At 44.0% G+C, this 17,350-nt stretch overlaps 1 protein-coding gene across 1 annotated transcript in view; it reads right to left on the minus strand.

Annotated features, from left to right (window-relative positions):
- The window catches only part of CACNG6 (calcium voltage-gated channel auxiliary subunit gamma 6), a 176,499-nt gene that overhangs the window by 1,310 nt on the left and 157,839 nt on the right, over positions 1-17,350 (minus strand). Inside the window, exon 3 of the mRNA XM_077457417.1 lies at positions 14,055-14,192. Coding sequence (XP_077313543.1) covers positions 14,055-14,192 — 138 coding nt within the window. The remainder of the gene's footprint in view (positions 1-14,054; positions 14,193-17,350) is intronic.

Genomic DNA, 17,350 nt, shown 5'->3' on the forward strand with positions numbered 1-17,350 from the left:
CCTGAATCTGTCTTGATATTAACGTCCTGTTATAACTTGTACAGCAGTGCTCAGACCAATGGAGAGGGGGCTGCATTAGGAGCAAATAAGCCCTGCTAAAATCCAAGTAGTTCCCTGTAAAGAATAAGTTCCCCTCCCGCTGCCTGTGCCAATAAATGTAGAGAATGTTAGGAGTGGCAAGATTGACCACTGGGAGTGGTGGGAGACCAAGGGATTGGAACTTCTGGAAGTGTCATTTTCTGAAGAGTCTTTAGACAGTGCTTGGGACATAAGCAGTGGGAGAGATACGTTTTATTATCTCCTTTACTGGGAACAGTTTTTTCTCCCACTTTAGCAACCTTTAATTTAAAGTGATATTAAAGTCTGTTTATTTATTTTTTTTAATAAATAACAAACATTTTATACTTACCTGCTCTGTGCAATGTGTTTGCACAGAGCAGCCCGGATCCTCCTCTTCTGGAATCCCCTGCCTGGCTCCTCTTGCCTTTGAGTACCCCCAATAGGAAGCCACTTGCTGGGGGGTACTCATGCAGGCTTGCTCATGAGCCGCATTGTGTGCATCTGTTGAAACACAGAGTGAGGCTTGGCCCCACCTCCGCCCCACTCCCTTGTCACTGGATTTGATTGACAGTAGCGGGATTCAATGGCTCCCACTACTCTCAATGAATCCAGCAAGGAGGAAGAGAAAGAGCAGCGCTGCTGCTCTCGGGCTCAGTGCTGGGCCGAGATTGGGCTTAGGTAACTAGTTGGGGGAGGGGGAGCTGCACCTAAAAGGTTTTTTACTTTAATACGGAGAATGCATTAAGGTAAAAAAACAAAGCAAAAAAAAACCTTTAGCCTTTACAAACACTTCAACAGAGAATATGGGGGTTATTTACTAAAGGCAAATCCACTTTGCACTGCAATAAAAATAAAAAACAGCATTTTAGCTTGCACATGATTGGATGGTAAAATCAGCAGAGCTTCCCCTCATTTTAGATCTACTCTTTAGATGTAGAGCGACTGCACTTCCAAGTGCACTTTTAGTGCAAAATGGATTTGCCTTTCGTAAATAGTGATGGACGAACTTCCGACGGGACGTTTCGCAAACGCGAACCGCGAACGTGACGGTTCGCGGCGGACCCCATTGACTTTAATGGCAGACGAACCTTAAAAACCTCCAGGTCATATTTTCAGCCACAAAATACTTACTAGCTGTGCACACATAGTCCCACAACATGGACACTGACAAAACAAAAGTATTAAGTGAATCTGGGATCGACAACGACAAGCATTCTTTTTTTATCTGTGAAATTTTGACAATTCAGGAGCGCATGAAGGCCATGGAGGAGAGGCAAGGTCAGGCAAGGCTATGAAGGGGGTGCAGGAGATGATCAGTGCCACAGTCAGGGCAGCACAGTCCTGTGCCAGTGTGCCAACCTGTGCTTGAGCCCCTGACCCCTCCTTCTGCCTGGCCCTTACCCCCACCTATGCAGGGCTCCACTTCGGTGGTCCGGAGGTGCCAGTCCAGTGCTGATCCTCAGCCATGGTGCTGGCACTGCCTGCTGATTGGCTTCTCCGCTGCTATCTCCCTCACTGACACCAGCACTGAGATAGAACACTTACACCAGCACCGTGATAGAGAGCACTGACACCAGCACCGTGATAGAGAGCACTGACACCAGCATCAAGATAGAGAGCACTGACACCAGCACCGAGATAGAGAGCACTGACACCAGCACTGAGATAGAGAGCACTGGAACCAGCACCGTGATAGACAGCACTGACACCAGCACCGAGATATAGAGCACTGACACCAGCACCGAGATAGAGAGCACTGACACCAGCACCGAGATAGAGAGCACTGACACCAGCACCGAGATAGAGAGCACTGGCACCAACACCGTGATAGAGAGCACTGACTCCAGCACCGAGATGGAGAGCACTGACACCAGCACCGTGATAGAGAGCACTGACACCAGCACCGAGATAGAGAGCACTGACACCAGCACCGAGATGGAGAGCACTGGCACCATACCAGCACCGAGATAGAGAGCACTGACACCAGCACCGAGATAGAGAGCACTGACACCAGCACCGTGATAGAGAGCAGTGACACCACACCAGCACCGTGATAGAGAGCACTGACACCAGCACCTTCTGCAATTTCCCACTTTAGCTCAAGCCGGTTGCTCCTGCCCTACCCCTACCACCCCTGCGGAAGGGCCTGCCTCTTCCTCTGCCTGTCATTTTCTAAATGACCCTGTGACAAAAGTCTCTAGAGAAGTGCAGTATATGTGGAAGAAGGTATATAACACCCCGCTTCATTCTGTCGTTTTGGGGGGCCACTGGTCTATCACACCAGTTATAATACTTTTTTCTAATTGCGTTTGTCACTCTTTGTAGTATCGCTGCAGAACCGCTCAGCAGTCACAATGCTGCACAGTGGAAATGCACTATACTATGCTTTCTATATTTGAAAGTATTTTATACGTGTATTACACCCCTATATACTGCACACCAAATAGTACACCTATACCAGTCCTTAAAAGGACCTTTGTGGACCTAGTAGTAGCTAGCTAGTAGCTAGTGAATTGCAGACTGTCCCTGCTCCAAACACCAAACTGTCCCTCCCTACAATGAGAAAAGACAGCTGCAGAATCGGTCAGCAGCACTGCATGCAGTGCACTATAATATGCTTTCTATATTTGAAAGAAAGTATATTATACGTGTATTACAACCCTATATACTGTACACCTATACCAGTCCTTAAAAGGACCTTTGTGGACCTAGTAGTAGCTAGCTAGTAGCTAGTGAACTGCAGACTGTCCCTGCTCCAAACACCAAACTGTACCTCCCTACACTGAGAAATGACAGCTGCAGAATCAGTCAGCAGCACTGCATGCAGTGCACTATATTATGCTTTCTATATTTGAAAGAAAGTATATTATACGTTTATTACAACCCTATATACTGTACACCTATACCAGTCCTTAAAAGGACCTTTGCGGACCTAGTAGTAGCTAGCTAGTAGCTAGTGAATTGCAGACTGTCCCTGCTCCAAACACCAAACTGTCCCTCCCTACACTGAGAAAAGACAGCTCCAGAATCGGTCAGCACTCAGCTCAGCAGCACAGCAGTGCAGTATAATATGCTTTCTATATTTTGAAAGAAAGTATATTATACGTGTATTACAACCCTATATATTGTACACCTATACCAGTCCTTAAAATGATTTTTGTGGACCTAATAGTAATAGATAGTAATTAGACTGACTGTCCCTGCTCCAAACAGCGTCCTTTCCCTACACTGACAAAAGACAGAATGTAAAATGGTCGCCAGATCAGGTCTATTTATAAGTTGGGGGCATGTCCATGTGCTGAAATGTCTCAATTGGCTGTCCTGTACCCCATGATGGATGTGTCATGGGTCAAAGTTCTTCACAATGTAAACGCATATGTCCGCCGTGAACAGCGCCAGAAGTCTGCCAGTTTGGCGAATCGCGAACGAGCAAAGTTTGCCGTGAACCGACTGCCGGGCGAACTGCAAGGCCATCTTTATTCGTAAATAACCCCCATGGTGTCTCTTCCTAGCTGATAGGCAGAAGTATATGTATTGTAAGGCCTCATGTACAGAGGACAGCAGTGTTTTTGCAGAAAAATTCCTGACACTTGTTAAAGTATCTAAAGCTTTTACAAGCTTTTAGGAGCTTTTACAGATGTCAAGCCCTTGAGCGTTAATTAATTTGATTGGCCAGAATAAATAATTTATTCTGGCCGTTGAAATGAATTAACACTCAAGCACTAGCGTTTGGGCTCATTAAGGCCCCTTTCTTTCACACTGGGGCGCTCAGCGCGCTGGCGGTAAAGTGGAGCTATATTTAGCGGCACTTTACCGTCATTTTAGTGGCGCTGATCGGCCGCTAGTGCGGCAGTTTTAACCCCCGCTAACGGCCGAAAAAGGGTTAAAACAGCCCGTAAAGCGCCACTAGAGCGGTGCTTTGCGGGTGGGTTTGGAGCGCTGCCCCATTGTTTTCAGTGGGAAGGGGTGCTTTAGGATCGGTAAATAAACTGCTCCTACAGCGCTCCAAAGATGCGGCTTGCAGGACTTTTTTAACCGTCCTGCAAGCGCACCGCTCCAGTGTGAAAGTCCTCAGGGCTTTCCCATTGGAGTGCACTGAGCGGCTCTTTCAGGGCGCTTTGCATGTGCTATTTTTAGCACTTTTGCTCCTGCAAAGCGCCTCAGTGTGAAAGGGCCCTTAGCAGCTTCTAGCTGCTTTCTGTAGCTTCAATCATTTTTTCCACCTAAACTCTGCTCCTGGATGCACTGGCATTTTTTTTTCCTGCCTCTAAAAGCCTTTAAAAGCTCCTGCCATTTAACACTGCTAAATGTGTATGTGTGCATGGACACATAGGCTAACATGGAGGGGAGTTTAAAGGCAGGAAAAAAAAAACCCACTAGATTCCCCTAGAAGCAGCTGTAAAAACGTCCAGTGTGCTTGAGGCCTTAAAGTGACCTGACAGAATTAGGCTGGCATGCAGATAGACGTATTAAAATAATCCCATTTATGCTGGATTTTTCTGCCAGGAGCTGCCAGGAAAAATCCGGTGTGTAAAATGCTCAATTTGGGGAAATTTTACATGCATACATGTGCATTAATGCCCACTTGCTGTTTGTTCTAGCCACTAGAATTAAATTTACATGCATACGAGGGTGTTATGCGTGCAAGCTGTCTTCAGATTCATAACAAAAAAAATAAATAAAATTGTTTCTAAAAGCAGCATTTTTTCTGCCCATTTGCAGGAGGCCTTACAGTTCCTTTGACAGATAAGAGAGTTCACTAATACTGTATTGATTTCATATGGGTATTTAGCTGATTTCATGGAATTCAGCTTTAATGTAATGCATCTAAAGCTTTTTATTGTTTTTATGTAAAAGTGACAATCTTCCTTTGCAACACTAATACCAAGGAAAACCCTTAGAGGACAGAAGCCACTGTAAAAATAGGAGCGGCTCAGAACAAGCCCACAGTGAAAGTTAAACTAGGCATTAGCATTAGATCAAATGCAGATTTACAGGTGTGATCCAATAATCTTTTCTGGAAGGCAGTACTCTTGTATCACCCTAGCCTGCATGTATATTCACTATGCAGACATATCCAGAAACAGCCTACACTGCAGTTATTCAATTACTGTTACTATCTCAGGAGAACAATAGAGATCAGTCTAATATTTTTTTCCCCCATATTACGCTGCATATAATGGCAATAGTAGTGCCATTAACAACTTTCAAGCAACTAGCAAATTTTGGGACTGGCAGCGCATGGTCACAGTGCGCACCACAAAATGGCCCCTGTAAATGATGTGGTCGCTGCTGGTGCACCGATTCATGTGCTATCACGGATGGGGTAGACACAGTCATGGTCGGATATCACTTCCTACTTAATGGTGTCACCCAATGCCGGGATAAGGTCATTCAGTGCCCAGGATGAATATGTCATACTGTGCCCCCCCCCAACAACAACCAGGATGGGGAAGAAGGATGTGGGATACAGCACCCTGCACTGAAACATGTACCATTCTATCCCACTTTAAAATATAGAGTTATGATAAAAGAATGTAGAAAATAAGGGGCCCTGTGTCCAGGATCCTAAATTGGGCCCTTCTGGGCAAGAAAAAGAATGTGTGGCCCAATTGGGTGTGGGTTTTATTATGCTGAATATTGGCCATGGTTAAAATAAAAGCAAAGAACAGAGGATCAGTGAGACGGAGTTCAGAGGTCAGTAGTAATTGAGGCAGAGTTCAGAGATCAGCAAGGCATGCCGCAGCAAAAGTTGGGTGGGGTTTTTATTGTGCTGAATATTGGCCATGCCTAAAAGGGATGCAGAGTTTAGTAGTAAGTGATGCAGAGTTCACAGGTCAGTAGTAAGTGACGCAGAGTACAGTAGTAGGTGATGCAGAGTTCACAGGTCAGTAGTAAGTGACGCAGAGTACAGTAGTAGGTGATGCAGAGTTCACAGGTCAGTAGTAAGTGACGCAGAGTACAGTAGTAGGTGATGGAGAGTTCTGAGGTCAATAGTAAGTGATCTAGTGTTCAGAGGTCAATATTAAGTGATGCAGAATTCAGAGGTCAATAGTAAGTGATGTAAAATTCAGAGGTCAATATTAAGTGATGCAGAGTTCAGTAGTAGGCAATGCAGAGTTCAGTAGTAGGCAATGAAGAGTTCAGAGGTCAATAGAAAGTGGCGCATTCAGAAATCAGTAGTAAATGACGCAATATTAAGTGATGTAGGGTGGACGCCGGCAGGGCATGCACACGCCCGTCGTGTACAGAGTGACTGTGCCCGTGGGTCCTGTGGAGTCAATGCCCACTGGTGTCCCACGATCATGTCACTGAGAGGCAGAATGGGGAGATGCCTATGTAAACAAGGCATTTCCCTGTTCTGCCTAGTGTGATCCTAGTGTCTCTGACAATTCCCAGAGGAAGTCACGAGATTGACCAACTGTTGATGTGGAAGAAAGCAAGGAGTCTCTTGCAGCACAGGCTTAGGACGGGGTGAATGCCGGGAACCAGGGCCGCAGATTTGGCCTCCAGGTGATGTTATCACCTCTCTGTCTATAAGTATACCAAGGCGTGTTTTTATCATGAAAATGTGAGTGTAAATATATGTGGAATTTAAGTTGCAATAAACCTGTTTTAAAAACATGATCTCACTATTGCAAACCTCTATTGTTTCCGGAGGAAGCAGTGGCTTTTGATCTGCACTTTAATCAGGAGGAAGGAGTGATCCTTGTATCAGCATTTAAGCCAAAATTTGCCACCACAGTAAAGAGGAATCACAGGAGGATTTTTCAAGCTGATAATATTTACTACAGGCTTTTATATAAAGCTCTTAAAGAGAAAGTAAACCCTGATGAGTTTACTTCCTCTTTAAATCCCTTCAAAGGTAAAGCATAATGGATTACTATGGGTCAGTGGGTCTCGCTGCTCTGCCGCTGTCATTCGACGAAGCCGCAATGACGTCACTCCCGCGCATGCGCACGGGAGCCGCCACTCATGGCATATCGCTGATGACAGCGGCACGCTCAGTGCGCCTGCACGCCGCTGTCTACGGCGCATGCCTGTCTTTCGGCAAATATCTCCTAAACCGTGTAGGTTTAGGAGATATTTCTTGGACCTACAGGTAAGCCTTAATCTAGGCTTACCTGTAGGTCAAAGTGGTTTGTAAGGGTTTACAACCACTTTAAGGTGAGGGTACATCTGGGGGAGGATGGATGCACACTGCATGAAGATATCTGCATATCTTATATATCTTCTGCATGAAGAAGGATTTTTATGCAATACACAGAGCATGTGCACTTTACTTATTTTTTGGACATTTATTAATTACCTTTGTATCACTGGATATATTTTCTAGTTACCTATTGTATTTGTGCTACATATGTTATATAGTTAGTTATATAGTTATTTAATCTTTCTTTTTTAGCGCCGCACGTTTAATATATCAATGAATGGGGAAAAGGTGTGTTAAATTTGGTATTATCACTGTCAGTCGCTCATACTGGTCACTGGAGGTTCAACATGGCACCTGGCATCAAAGAACTTTCTGAAGATCTGATAAAAAAAGAATTGTTGCTCTACATAAAGATGGCCTAGGCTATAAAAAGATTGCCAAGACCCTGAAACTAAGCTGCAGCACAACGGTCAAGACCATACAGCGGTTTAGCAGGACAGGTTCCACTCAGTACAGGCCTTGCCATGGTCGACCAAAGAAGTGGAGTGCACGTGCTCTGCATCATATGCAGAGGTTGTCTTTGAGAAATAAACGTATGAGTGCAGCCAGCATGGCTGCAGAGGTTGAAGAGGAGGGGGGTCAGCCTGTCAGGGCTCAGACCATATGCCGCACACTGCATCAAATTGGTCTGCATGGCTGTTGTCCCAGAAGGAAGCCTCTTCTAAAGATGATTCACAAGAAAGAATAGGGACATGGTTTACTGGAACCATGTGTGGCAGAAACCAGATGAGGATTACAAAGACAAGTGTGTCTTGCTTACAGTCAAGCACGGTGGTGGGATTGTCATGTTCTGGGGCTGCATGAGTGCTGCCGGCACTGGGGAGCTACCGATTTCAAGGGAACCCATGAAAGCCAACATGTTCTGTGACATTCTAAAGTAGAACATGATCCCCTCCCTTTAGAGACTGGACCACAGGGCAGTATGCCAACATAACAACCTCAAACACACCTCCAAGATGACCACTGCCTTGCAGAGGCTAAGAAGCTGAGGGTAAAGGTTATAGACTGGTCAAGCAGGTTTCCAGACCTAAACTCTATTGAGCATCTGTGGGGCATCCTCAAACGGAAGGTGGAGAAGCGCAAGGTCTCTAACATCCATCAGCTCCATGATGTCATCATGGAGGAGTGGAAGAGGACTCAAGTGGCAACCTGTGAAGCTCTGGTGAACTCCATGCCCGAAAGGGTTAAGGTAGTGCTTGAAAAATAATGGTGGTCACACAAAATATTGACACTTTGGGCCCAATTTGGACATTTTCACTAAGGGGTGTACTCACTTTTGTTGCCAGCAGTTTAGACATGAATGGCTATGTGTTGAGTTATTTTGAGGGGACAGCAAATTTACACAGTTAGACAAGCTGTACACTTACTACTTTACATTGTAGCAAAGTGTCATTTCTTCAGAGTTGTCACATGAAAAGATATAATAAAATATTTAGAAAAAAAGAGAGTTGTACACACTTTTGTGAGATACTGTAGACTCTTTATTTTACTGATCAGTAATGGATATCCATCATAGCCTACGATTTTTTCCTCCTGAACACAATTGTCCACAGAGTCTGCTGTAGTCATGAACTTGGAGAATACTTACCCAATCGTGTGAAAACTGGATGGATTGTATAAGAATATTTGAATGCAGTCTCTCACACCTTTAACCTTGGGGGTACACTTGAAATAATTTTTTCAGGCGTCATATATATATGATGAATTTTATATACATCTCACTGTATATTAGAGTGGTCAGTAAGATGTAGTTATAATAATACAACAAAGGAAAAGGAATGTGGGGCACCTAGCATATTTGAAACCCAGCATGCATTACCTCCTGATCTGAATGATAACATGATTTTAAATAATAATTGCAAAAAAAAAAAACTTATAATAAAATGGTGAAAAGAAAGCTGTATAAATTGTAGTATTCCTTTCAATTAGGGGTCAGTTGAGAAATGTCATCTTACATTAATGGTCAAGGTGGGGCTTTCTTTTATTACTGTTTAGTGAGTAAGTGTCCATGGGGGCGTCCGCAGGTAGGGGCAAGGGAGGTCAAGTGCCCCCCCCTGGAATCAGGGATTGGATCTTAAATTCAGCAGAGTTGCGTTGCTATCGGGGTGCGGGCAGCCCTCACCCGGGTGCCACCCGCCAGTGAGGTGACACCATCAAGGTGCTACCAAGCCCCCCATCAGTGTAGTGGGACTTTGGCTCTTTTCCCTGCTCAGTCCAGCACAGAAGTCTGCGGCATTGTGACAGGCGGGCTGCGGGCTGTCAGAGGTTTCCCCCGCTCGTTCCTCCTTTCTCCTGTCAGGGAGAAGAGATGGTGGCTCTCACCAGGTTCCCGCCTAGCTTCCTGCCCGCTCCTTCCCTACTGGCCATAACTGAGGGCCAATCGCAGGAGACTAGGAGAGGAGAGCATCATGAGACATGTAGTCCCAAAGATTGGCGGCCCCATTTTCCACAGGGAGGAGACTACAGCTTTATCAAGAGAGAGATTGAGAGACCGCAGCCTGGATAAAAGCTGAGGGAGAGAGCTACAGGACAAAGAATAAGGAGTGTGCTGGGCGGAAACCAGAGAGAGAGCCACACTGCCCAGCGCAACCAGAGAGAGAGCCAGACTGCCCAGCGCCACCAGAGAAAGAGCCACACTGCCCAGCGCCACCAGAGAGAGAGCCACACTACCCAGCACCACCAGAGAGAGAGCCATACTGCCCAGCGACACCAGAGAGAGAGCCACACTGCCCAGCGCCACCAGTGAGAGAGCCACACTGCCCAGCGCCACCAGGGAGAAAAAGGCTGAGCCACTACCAGGGTAATGACATACTAAACTACTGACCAAAGTCGCCCCCGGGGGGAACCAAGAGTGAGCGATCGTCCAGCCGGAGGGATCACTGCTGTAGTTTTGCTGGGTCTGGTAAGAGGGCCTGTTGGCCATTATCCATTACTTATCCTAAGGACTGTACTCTGTCTGCAGACTCTGACCATGATAATGTGATAATGACATTGTTGAAAAGGGGCTGTGCATGAGTGACCCTAAAATTATGCCCCCCCCCTAAAAAAAGTTCTGCGGACGCCCATGTAAGTGTCCCCTTACTTTGGGTGATCCGAGAAAGAAGGACCTCCCATATTTGTAATCAGAGAAAATGATGTCTCATTACACTTGGGGTGAAAAAAAAAACAAAAAACAGAATGCCCCTTACATGGGTGGTCATTGGGATAAATGCCCCCTTACAAACAACTAAAAAGATCATTGGTATCAGTGGTAACCTCTCTGAGTGTAGAGGCTCCACTAATCCCATGATGCTGGCTCTGCTGCATGACGTCAGTGCCAGAGCATTGTACGCAACACAAAAAAAGTCTCTAAAAACGTTTTAGGAACCCTGTTTGAGAAATACTAATCTAATGAACCTGGCTACCTTTATATTATAAGATGCTATCCATCCAAAAAATGTTTACATAGAAGACTCAAAAATAATGAGAGGTGAGAGATACAGTATCTGATCTGCCATCAACTTTTAATATTGACCTTTTTATGTTCAAATGCATTGCATGCACAATAAACGGAATCTTCCATTTTAAATATACAGATGATTAGTACTTTGCGATCACAAATTGTTTTCCCAATTTGCATTAAAATATCTGAATGCATTACAAAAAAATTCTTGCTGGGGGTTTTTTATTTGGCCTGCATTTTTTACATTTAGTTCAGTTAAGATGAGCTCCCGAAAACAGACCTTCACTTTATAGTGAAAGAAACACTAATCTCCTTCCCCAACATTTTGAATGTCTTTTTATGTTTTTGGGGAGCGAGTACCTCTTTCTGCCCTTCTCCCACTTACGCAATTCTTTCCTAGGCAAGAATTATGTAAGCTTGGTGAGACCCCACTTGTAGTAGTAGAAGGAATGAGACTCTAGGGTATGTGTGTAGATAGGGTAGAGATGAGAAATTCTGTGTGGAAATGTACCAACTTGAATCTACTAGCCCTTGTACACACGGTCGGACATTCCGACAACAAAATCCATCTGATTTTTTCTGACGGATTTTGTCTGAAACCAGTGTTGCATACACACGGTCGATCGTTCAGAACGTGATGACGTTCATTTGTTGTGATGGTACTATGTTGTGGCTAGTAGCCAATAGCTTTGGTCTCGTAATTTGATCTGAGCATGTGTAGCACTTTGTCCGATCGGAATTCTCTACAAACGATCAGATCATGTTGTCAGAAAATTTTATATCCAGCTCTCAAACTTTGTTGGTCGGACATTCCGATGGAAAAAGTCCGATGGAGCCCACACACACACAGTCAGATTATCCGACAACACGGTCCGATCGGACATTTTCCGTCGGAATGTCTGACCGTGTGTACAAGGGCTTAGAGGTATACAGTGCCTTGAAAAAGTATTCACACCCCTTGAAATGTTCCACATTTTGCCATGTTACAAGCAAAAATGTAAACGTATTTTATTGGGATTTTATCTAATAAACCAGCACAAAGTGGCACACAATGGTGAAGTGGAAGGAAAATGATAAATGGTTTTCAAAATGTATTACAAATAAATATCTGAAAAGTGTAGTGTCTGTGTGTATTCAGCCCCCTTTACTCTGATACCCCTAACTAAAATCTAATGGAACCAATTGCCTTCAGAAGACACCAAATTAGTAAATAATTGAATCTCAGTATAAATACAGCTGTTCTGTGAAGCCCTCAGAGGTTTTTTGGGGAACCTTAGTCAACAAACAGCATCACAAAGGCACAGAAGCACACCAGACAGGTGAGGGTTAAAGTTGTGTAAACGTTTAAAGCAGGGTTAGATTATAAAAGAATCTCGCGCTTTGAACATCTCATGGAGCACTGTTCAATCCATCATCCGAAAATGCAAAGAGTATGGCACAACTGCAAAGCTACCAAGACATGGCCGTCCAACTAAACTGAGAACCGGGAAAGGAGAGCATTAATCAGAGAAGCAGCCAAGTGGCCCATGGTAACTCTGGAGGAGATGCAGAGATCCATAGGTCAGGTGGGAGAATCTGTCCACAGGACAACTATTAGTCATGCACTCCACAAATCTGGCGTTTATGGAAAAGTGGCAAAAATAAATCCATTGTTGAAAGAAGGCCAAAGGAAGTCCCATTTGCAGTTTTCGAGAAACCATGCAGGGGACACAGCAAACATGTGGAAGAAGGTGCTCTGGTCAGATGAGACCAAAATTGAACTTTTTGGCCTAAAAGCAAAACGCTATGTGTGGCAGAAAACTAACACTGCATATCACCCTGAATACACTATCCCCACTGTGAAACATGGTGGTGACAGTATCATGTGGGGATGCAGGGACAGGGAATCTGGTCAGAGTTGATGGGAAGATGGATGGAGCCAAATTCATGTCAATCTTAGAAGGAAACCTGTTGTCAGAGAGGTTACCTGGCTGGACGACTTGCTGGCCGATGCGTCCTGTGGGCACTGGTGTGCATATTCTGGCTGACCCTGGTGTGCACGCTGGTACGCGGATGCGTGCGCGTGTGCATGATGGTGCACGTGTGTGCAATAGCGTGCGTGTTCCGGTGGACACTTGTCTGCATGCTCCTATGGGCGCCGGTACACGCACCGGTGTCCAGCGTGCGTGCATGCGGATGTGCGTGCCTGTGCGCATTGGCGCACACACATGCACACTGTTTGGTGCCAATCAGGCTATTTAGTTCTGCAGCACCCCTTGCTCGGTGCTGCCTGATCATCAGCTTCCCGTGATCTTGCTCCTGTACCCATATCTGTATTCTGATCTCCTTACGACTCGGCTTGCCCCTCGGACTTCCCGGATTTCTGCCTGCATCTGACCTTGGCCTGACTGACTCTGCTTTTGCCTACTCCATTGTACCTCGCTGCCCGCCCGTTGCTGAACCTGACCTGTACCCGGACTTGCCTGCTCCACTCCTGTTCAGCACCTGTTGCCTGTGTTCCTGTCTACCATATTTCTGTCTGAAGTTTCCCTACTTCCAGCATCAGGACCCTCATTACCAGGCTCTCATACCACTCTGTACTCCCGTGCTACCTGTCCTCTCTACCAGGGGCCGCGAGTCGGATACGTAAGGGAGACCACCCTCTGCCCATGCGGACTCACCGGTCTGATACCTGTCTGCAAAAGACTTGAGACTGGGGCGGAGGCTCACCTTTCATCAGGACAACGACCCTAAACATACAGCCAGAGCTACAATGGAATGGTTTAGATCAAAACATATCCATGTGTTAGAATGACCCAGTCAAAGTTCAGACCTAAATCCAATTGAGAATCTGTGGCAAGACTTGAAAATTGCTGTTCACAGATGTTCTCCATCCAATCTGACAGAGCTTGAGATATTTTTCAAAAAAGAATGGGAAAAAATGTCACTCTCTAGGTGTACAAAGCTGGTAGAGACATCCCCAAAAAGACTTGCAGCTGTAATTGCAGTGAAAGCTGGTTCTACAAAGTATTGACTCAGGAGGGCTGAATACAAATGTACTCCACACTTTTCACATATTTATTTGTAAAAAAAAAATTAAAATCATTTATTATATTCCTTCCACTTCACAATTATGTGCCACTTTGTGTTGGTCTATCACATAAAGTCCCAATAAAATACATTTAAGTTTTTGACAAAATGTGGAAGATTTCAAGGGGTATGAATACTTTTTCAAGGCATTGTATTTAATCAGTGTTTGAATCATTTCAGCATAGTCTACTAATAAGAGAAATATAAGCTTTGGGTGTACTGATTCTTTGAAATGCTCTGAGCAACAAACAGTCTATAAACTTTGCTTACCAGAAAGAATGAAGAAGAATGATGCCGGCTTAAGGAGGAATTCCACACCTTTGCTTAAAACCATTGTTATGCAGATTGATCCCATTACCATCAGAGTTATGCTCAGCAGAGAGAGAACAGCTGCTGTGATATTCATATCTATGAGAGGAACATATTGGTGAATGGCAAGAAGGAAAGCAGAAAAATCAAGGCTATCTGTAAATGACTAGACATGAGTTTTTATACACATAAATACACATATTTACAGCACCAAGGAATCAATATAACTGTTGTACATTAGAATCCAGGTAACAATAGCTCTTTATTCCACTCAATTTCTATTTATCATGTTCCCAATCCCACCTACCCCTGGTCAAAGTGCAAGGATTTTTGTTTTATATTTGTGCCTTCTAAGAACCTTAAAGTGGGCCTTAATGAAACAAAAACAGTTTACCTCATTGTATCAGACATTTTTTGTGTATTTACTTTTTGTTTTGCTCCCCCCGCCCTCCTGCTCCTGACAGTGATGGGGGAGGAATGGGCAGACCTTGCTCCACATCGGAGGCTGGCTACAAGAACCTCAAGAGTCAATCGGCTCCTAATAATGTTTGAGGAAAGAAGATGGCAGCGTGGGACCTGACAAGTGGCAGATCAATACTAGATTTGCTGGGTGGGGGCAGGGTTGCTGATAAGGCAGTACAACTGGTCCTGTTGTACTGGGCCCAGACCTTATCAGCTAAATAGGGGGACCCAGGACAACTTTATTGTTCATTTCTTCCTGAATGAATACATGGATTTTACTAGACCACACTCTCGCTCCTACTTAACCAGGGCTTAAATAAAATTTTCCTGGCCCCATAATTTCAACAGAGGGGCCCAGGAAGTGGGACTGTTTTTTTTTTTTTTTCAGGGTTTAGGGGGGTAAAGGCAGTGTCGCTGTTTCGCTGCATGGGTGGATTGTAGGTTGGGTTGGAGGGCCCAGTCAGGATAGCTGTATAGGGCCCCATGATTTCTATGAGAAGCCTTGGGTGGGGGAATATGTTTATTGAGCATAAAGTAAGAAAACATTGGAAAAAACATGACCAGGGGAGTGGCGTTCCTCTTTAATTATGCTGTTGATGTGGCAGTAATGTGACTATTACAGGAGATTGTTTCTGGCTGGGCTCTGGGTGGAGGGTACCCATGCTTCTCTCTCGCAAAATACTGCAGGGCACATTAGAGTGTGGATGTATCTGCTTTTAATTAAAAATATTAGGCACCTATGTGATGAGGACTGCAAACTGAATTACTGTTTGCAGTTCACAGCTAGAAATGTATACTATTTTGTCCCTATAAAGTGCATTCATGTGGGTGTATTTTGACCCAGTGGCCAAAGAACAGCTTGCTGGCTGATGCTAGAAATATTTTAACAGAACATCAATTCAAATAATTGTTTTGTGTGTAAGTAATGAGCAGTTATAAAACATCTTTTCCAAATGATAAATGTATTCAATTACAAGTGTGTAAAGGACTGAAATGCTTTACCATTTTGAATATTATCCTTTGTTTAAGGGCCTGAAGGCATCAGGGTTGATTTACTAAAGTCAAATAGGTTGTTTGCTTCATGAGGTGAAGCTCCACTGAATTCCATCATTCAACCAAAAAGCAAAAAGTACTTTTTTTTTAAAAATTTTCCTTACACATGATTTGCTACAGGCATACTCCACTTTTAAGAACACAATGGGGTTTATTTACTAAAGCTGAAAAGTGCAAAATCAGGCTCACCGCTACATAAAAACCAATGAGCTTCTAACCCCAGCTTGTTCAATTAAGCTTTGGTAATAAAACCTGGAAGCTGAGTGAGCCTGATTTTGCACTTTCCAGCTTTAGTAAATAAACCCCACTGTGTACTTAAAAGTGGGGTATGCCTGTACTCTTTGCAAGGTGAAATTGAACCACATTCACTAAGCTCTGGGACAAATTCTCCTGCAAAGTGAACAGTCCATGGGTTTGATTTACTAAAGGTAAATGGACTGTGCACCTTGCAAAGTGTGGTTGCACTCTGAAAGTGTAGTTGATCCAGAACTTGGTTAACCCCCCTGACGGTATTCCCGAGTCTGGCTCGGGGTGGAATTTTCATACCAAAAGCGGTATCCCCGAGCCAGACTCGGGACTGCATCGCTGGATCCAGGAGGACGTTTACTCACCTTCTCCCTCGGATCCAGCGTTGTCTCCCCGCTGTACGAGCGAGCCGTGTCTCGCTCGATGCATCACATCGCCAATCTCCGTGCCCTGCGAGCGTTGCGACGCACGGGGACAGAGATCGGCGACAAATTCAAAAAGTAAAACAAACAGTAAACATACAGTATAATGTAATCTTACAGATTACATTGCTGTATGTAAATATTTCACATCCCCGTTGTCCCTAGTGGTCTGCCCAGTGTCCTGCATGCAGTTTTATGTAATAAAAACTGTTCTTTATGCCTGGAAACTGGAGATTGTCCATAGCCACCAATACTGTCCCTTTACATCAAAAATGGTTTTAGACCAGCTAGAAAACAGCGATAATAAATTGGAATCACTCGCAGAATTGAGCGATAACGATTTGTGGGGAGATCCGTCATCAAATACTGAAAAGTAATGACAGTGACAATTCTGCAACTGAGCAAAAATCAGTGTTTTTGATTTGATTACATTATTGAATAATTTTTATTATTGTTATATTATTATTTGGTACAATTATTTATAATTATTTATTATATTATAATTTATGATTTCATTTTTCAAACTTTATCATACCCGGGATGTCTGCTAGACTCTGGTTTGGACAGATTTAAGTGAGTTATTCCTAAGAATTGCAGGACTACAATATAAAACGCCAAATTTTCATGCAAAATAATGGTACCGCTTTTAGCACCTAAAATCCGAAATAATCATACCGCCAGGGAGGTTAATGAGCAGAAGCTCTGCTGATCATCCAAATCATGTGCAAGCAAAAATGCATTTTTTTTCTCGCACATGATTGGGTATTTTTTGAAAAGTGAAGCTTTACCTCATTTAATAACTTTGCAAAGTGCACACTCTATTTGCCTTTAGTAAATCAACCCCAATGCAACTATGGAGAAAGCTGGCCAAGTAGGCGAAACAGACTTTAATCAACAAAACAATACTTTATTTAAAAACGGTCAAATTTCCTCTATGCAAAAGGTTTTGTATGGCAATTCTAAAACTGGACCAGAATACACATGTATGTATAAATTATGTTGCTACATGTAGGGGCTGATTTACTAAAGGTGATTTGGGTTTTATGTTGCAAGTGAACTCTGCAAAGGTATCTT

The sequence above is a fragment of the Lithobates pipiens genome, unplaced genomic scaffold, assembly GCF_037356315.1.
Source record: "Lithobates pipiens isolate NorthernLeopardFrog02 unplaced genomic scaffold, aLitPip1_a1.2 Scaffold_27, whole genome shotgun sequence".
NCBI lineage: Eukaryota > Metazoa > Chordata > Amphibia > Anura > Ranidae > Lithobates > Lithobates pipiens.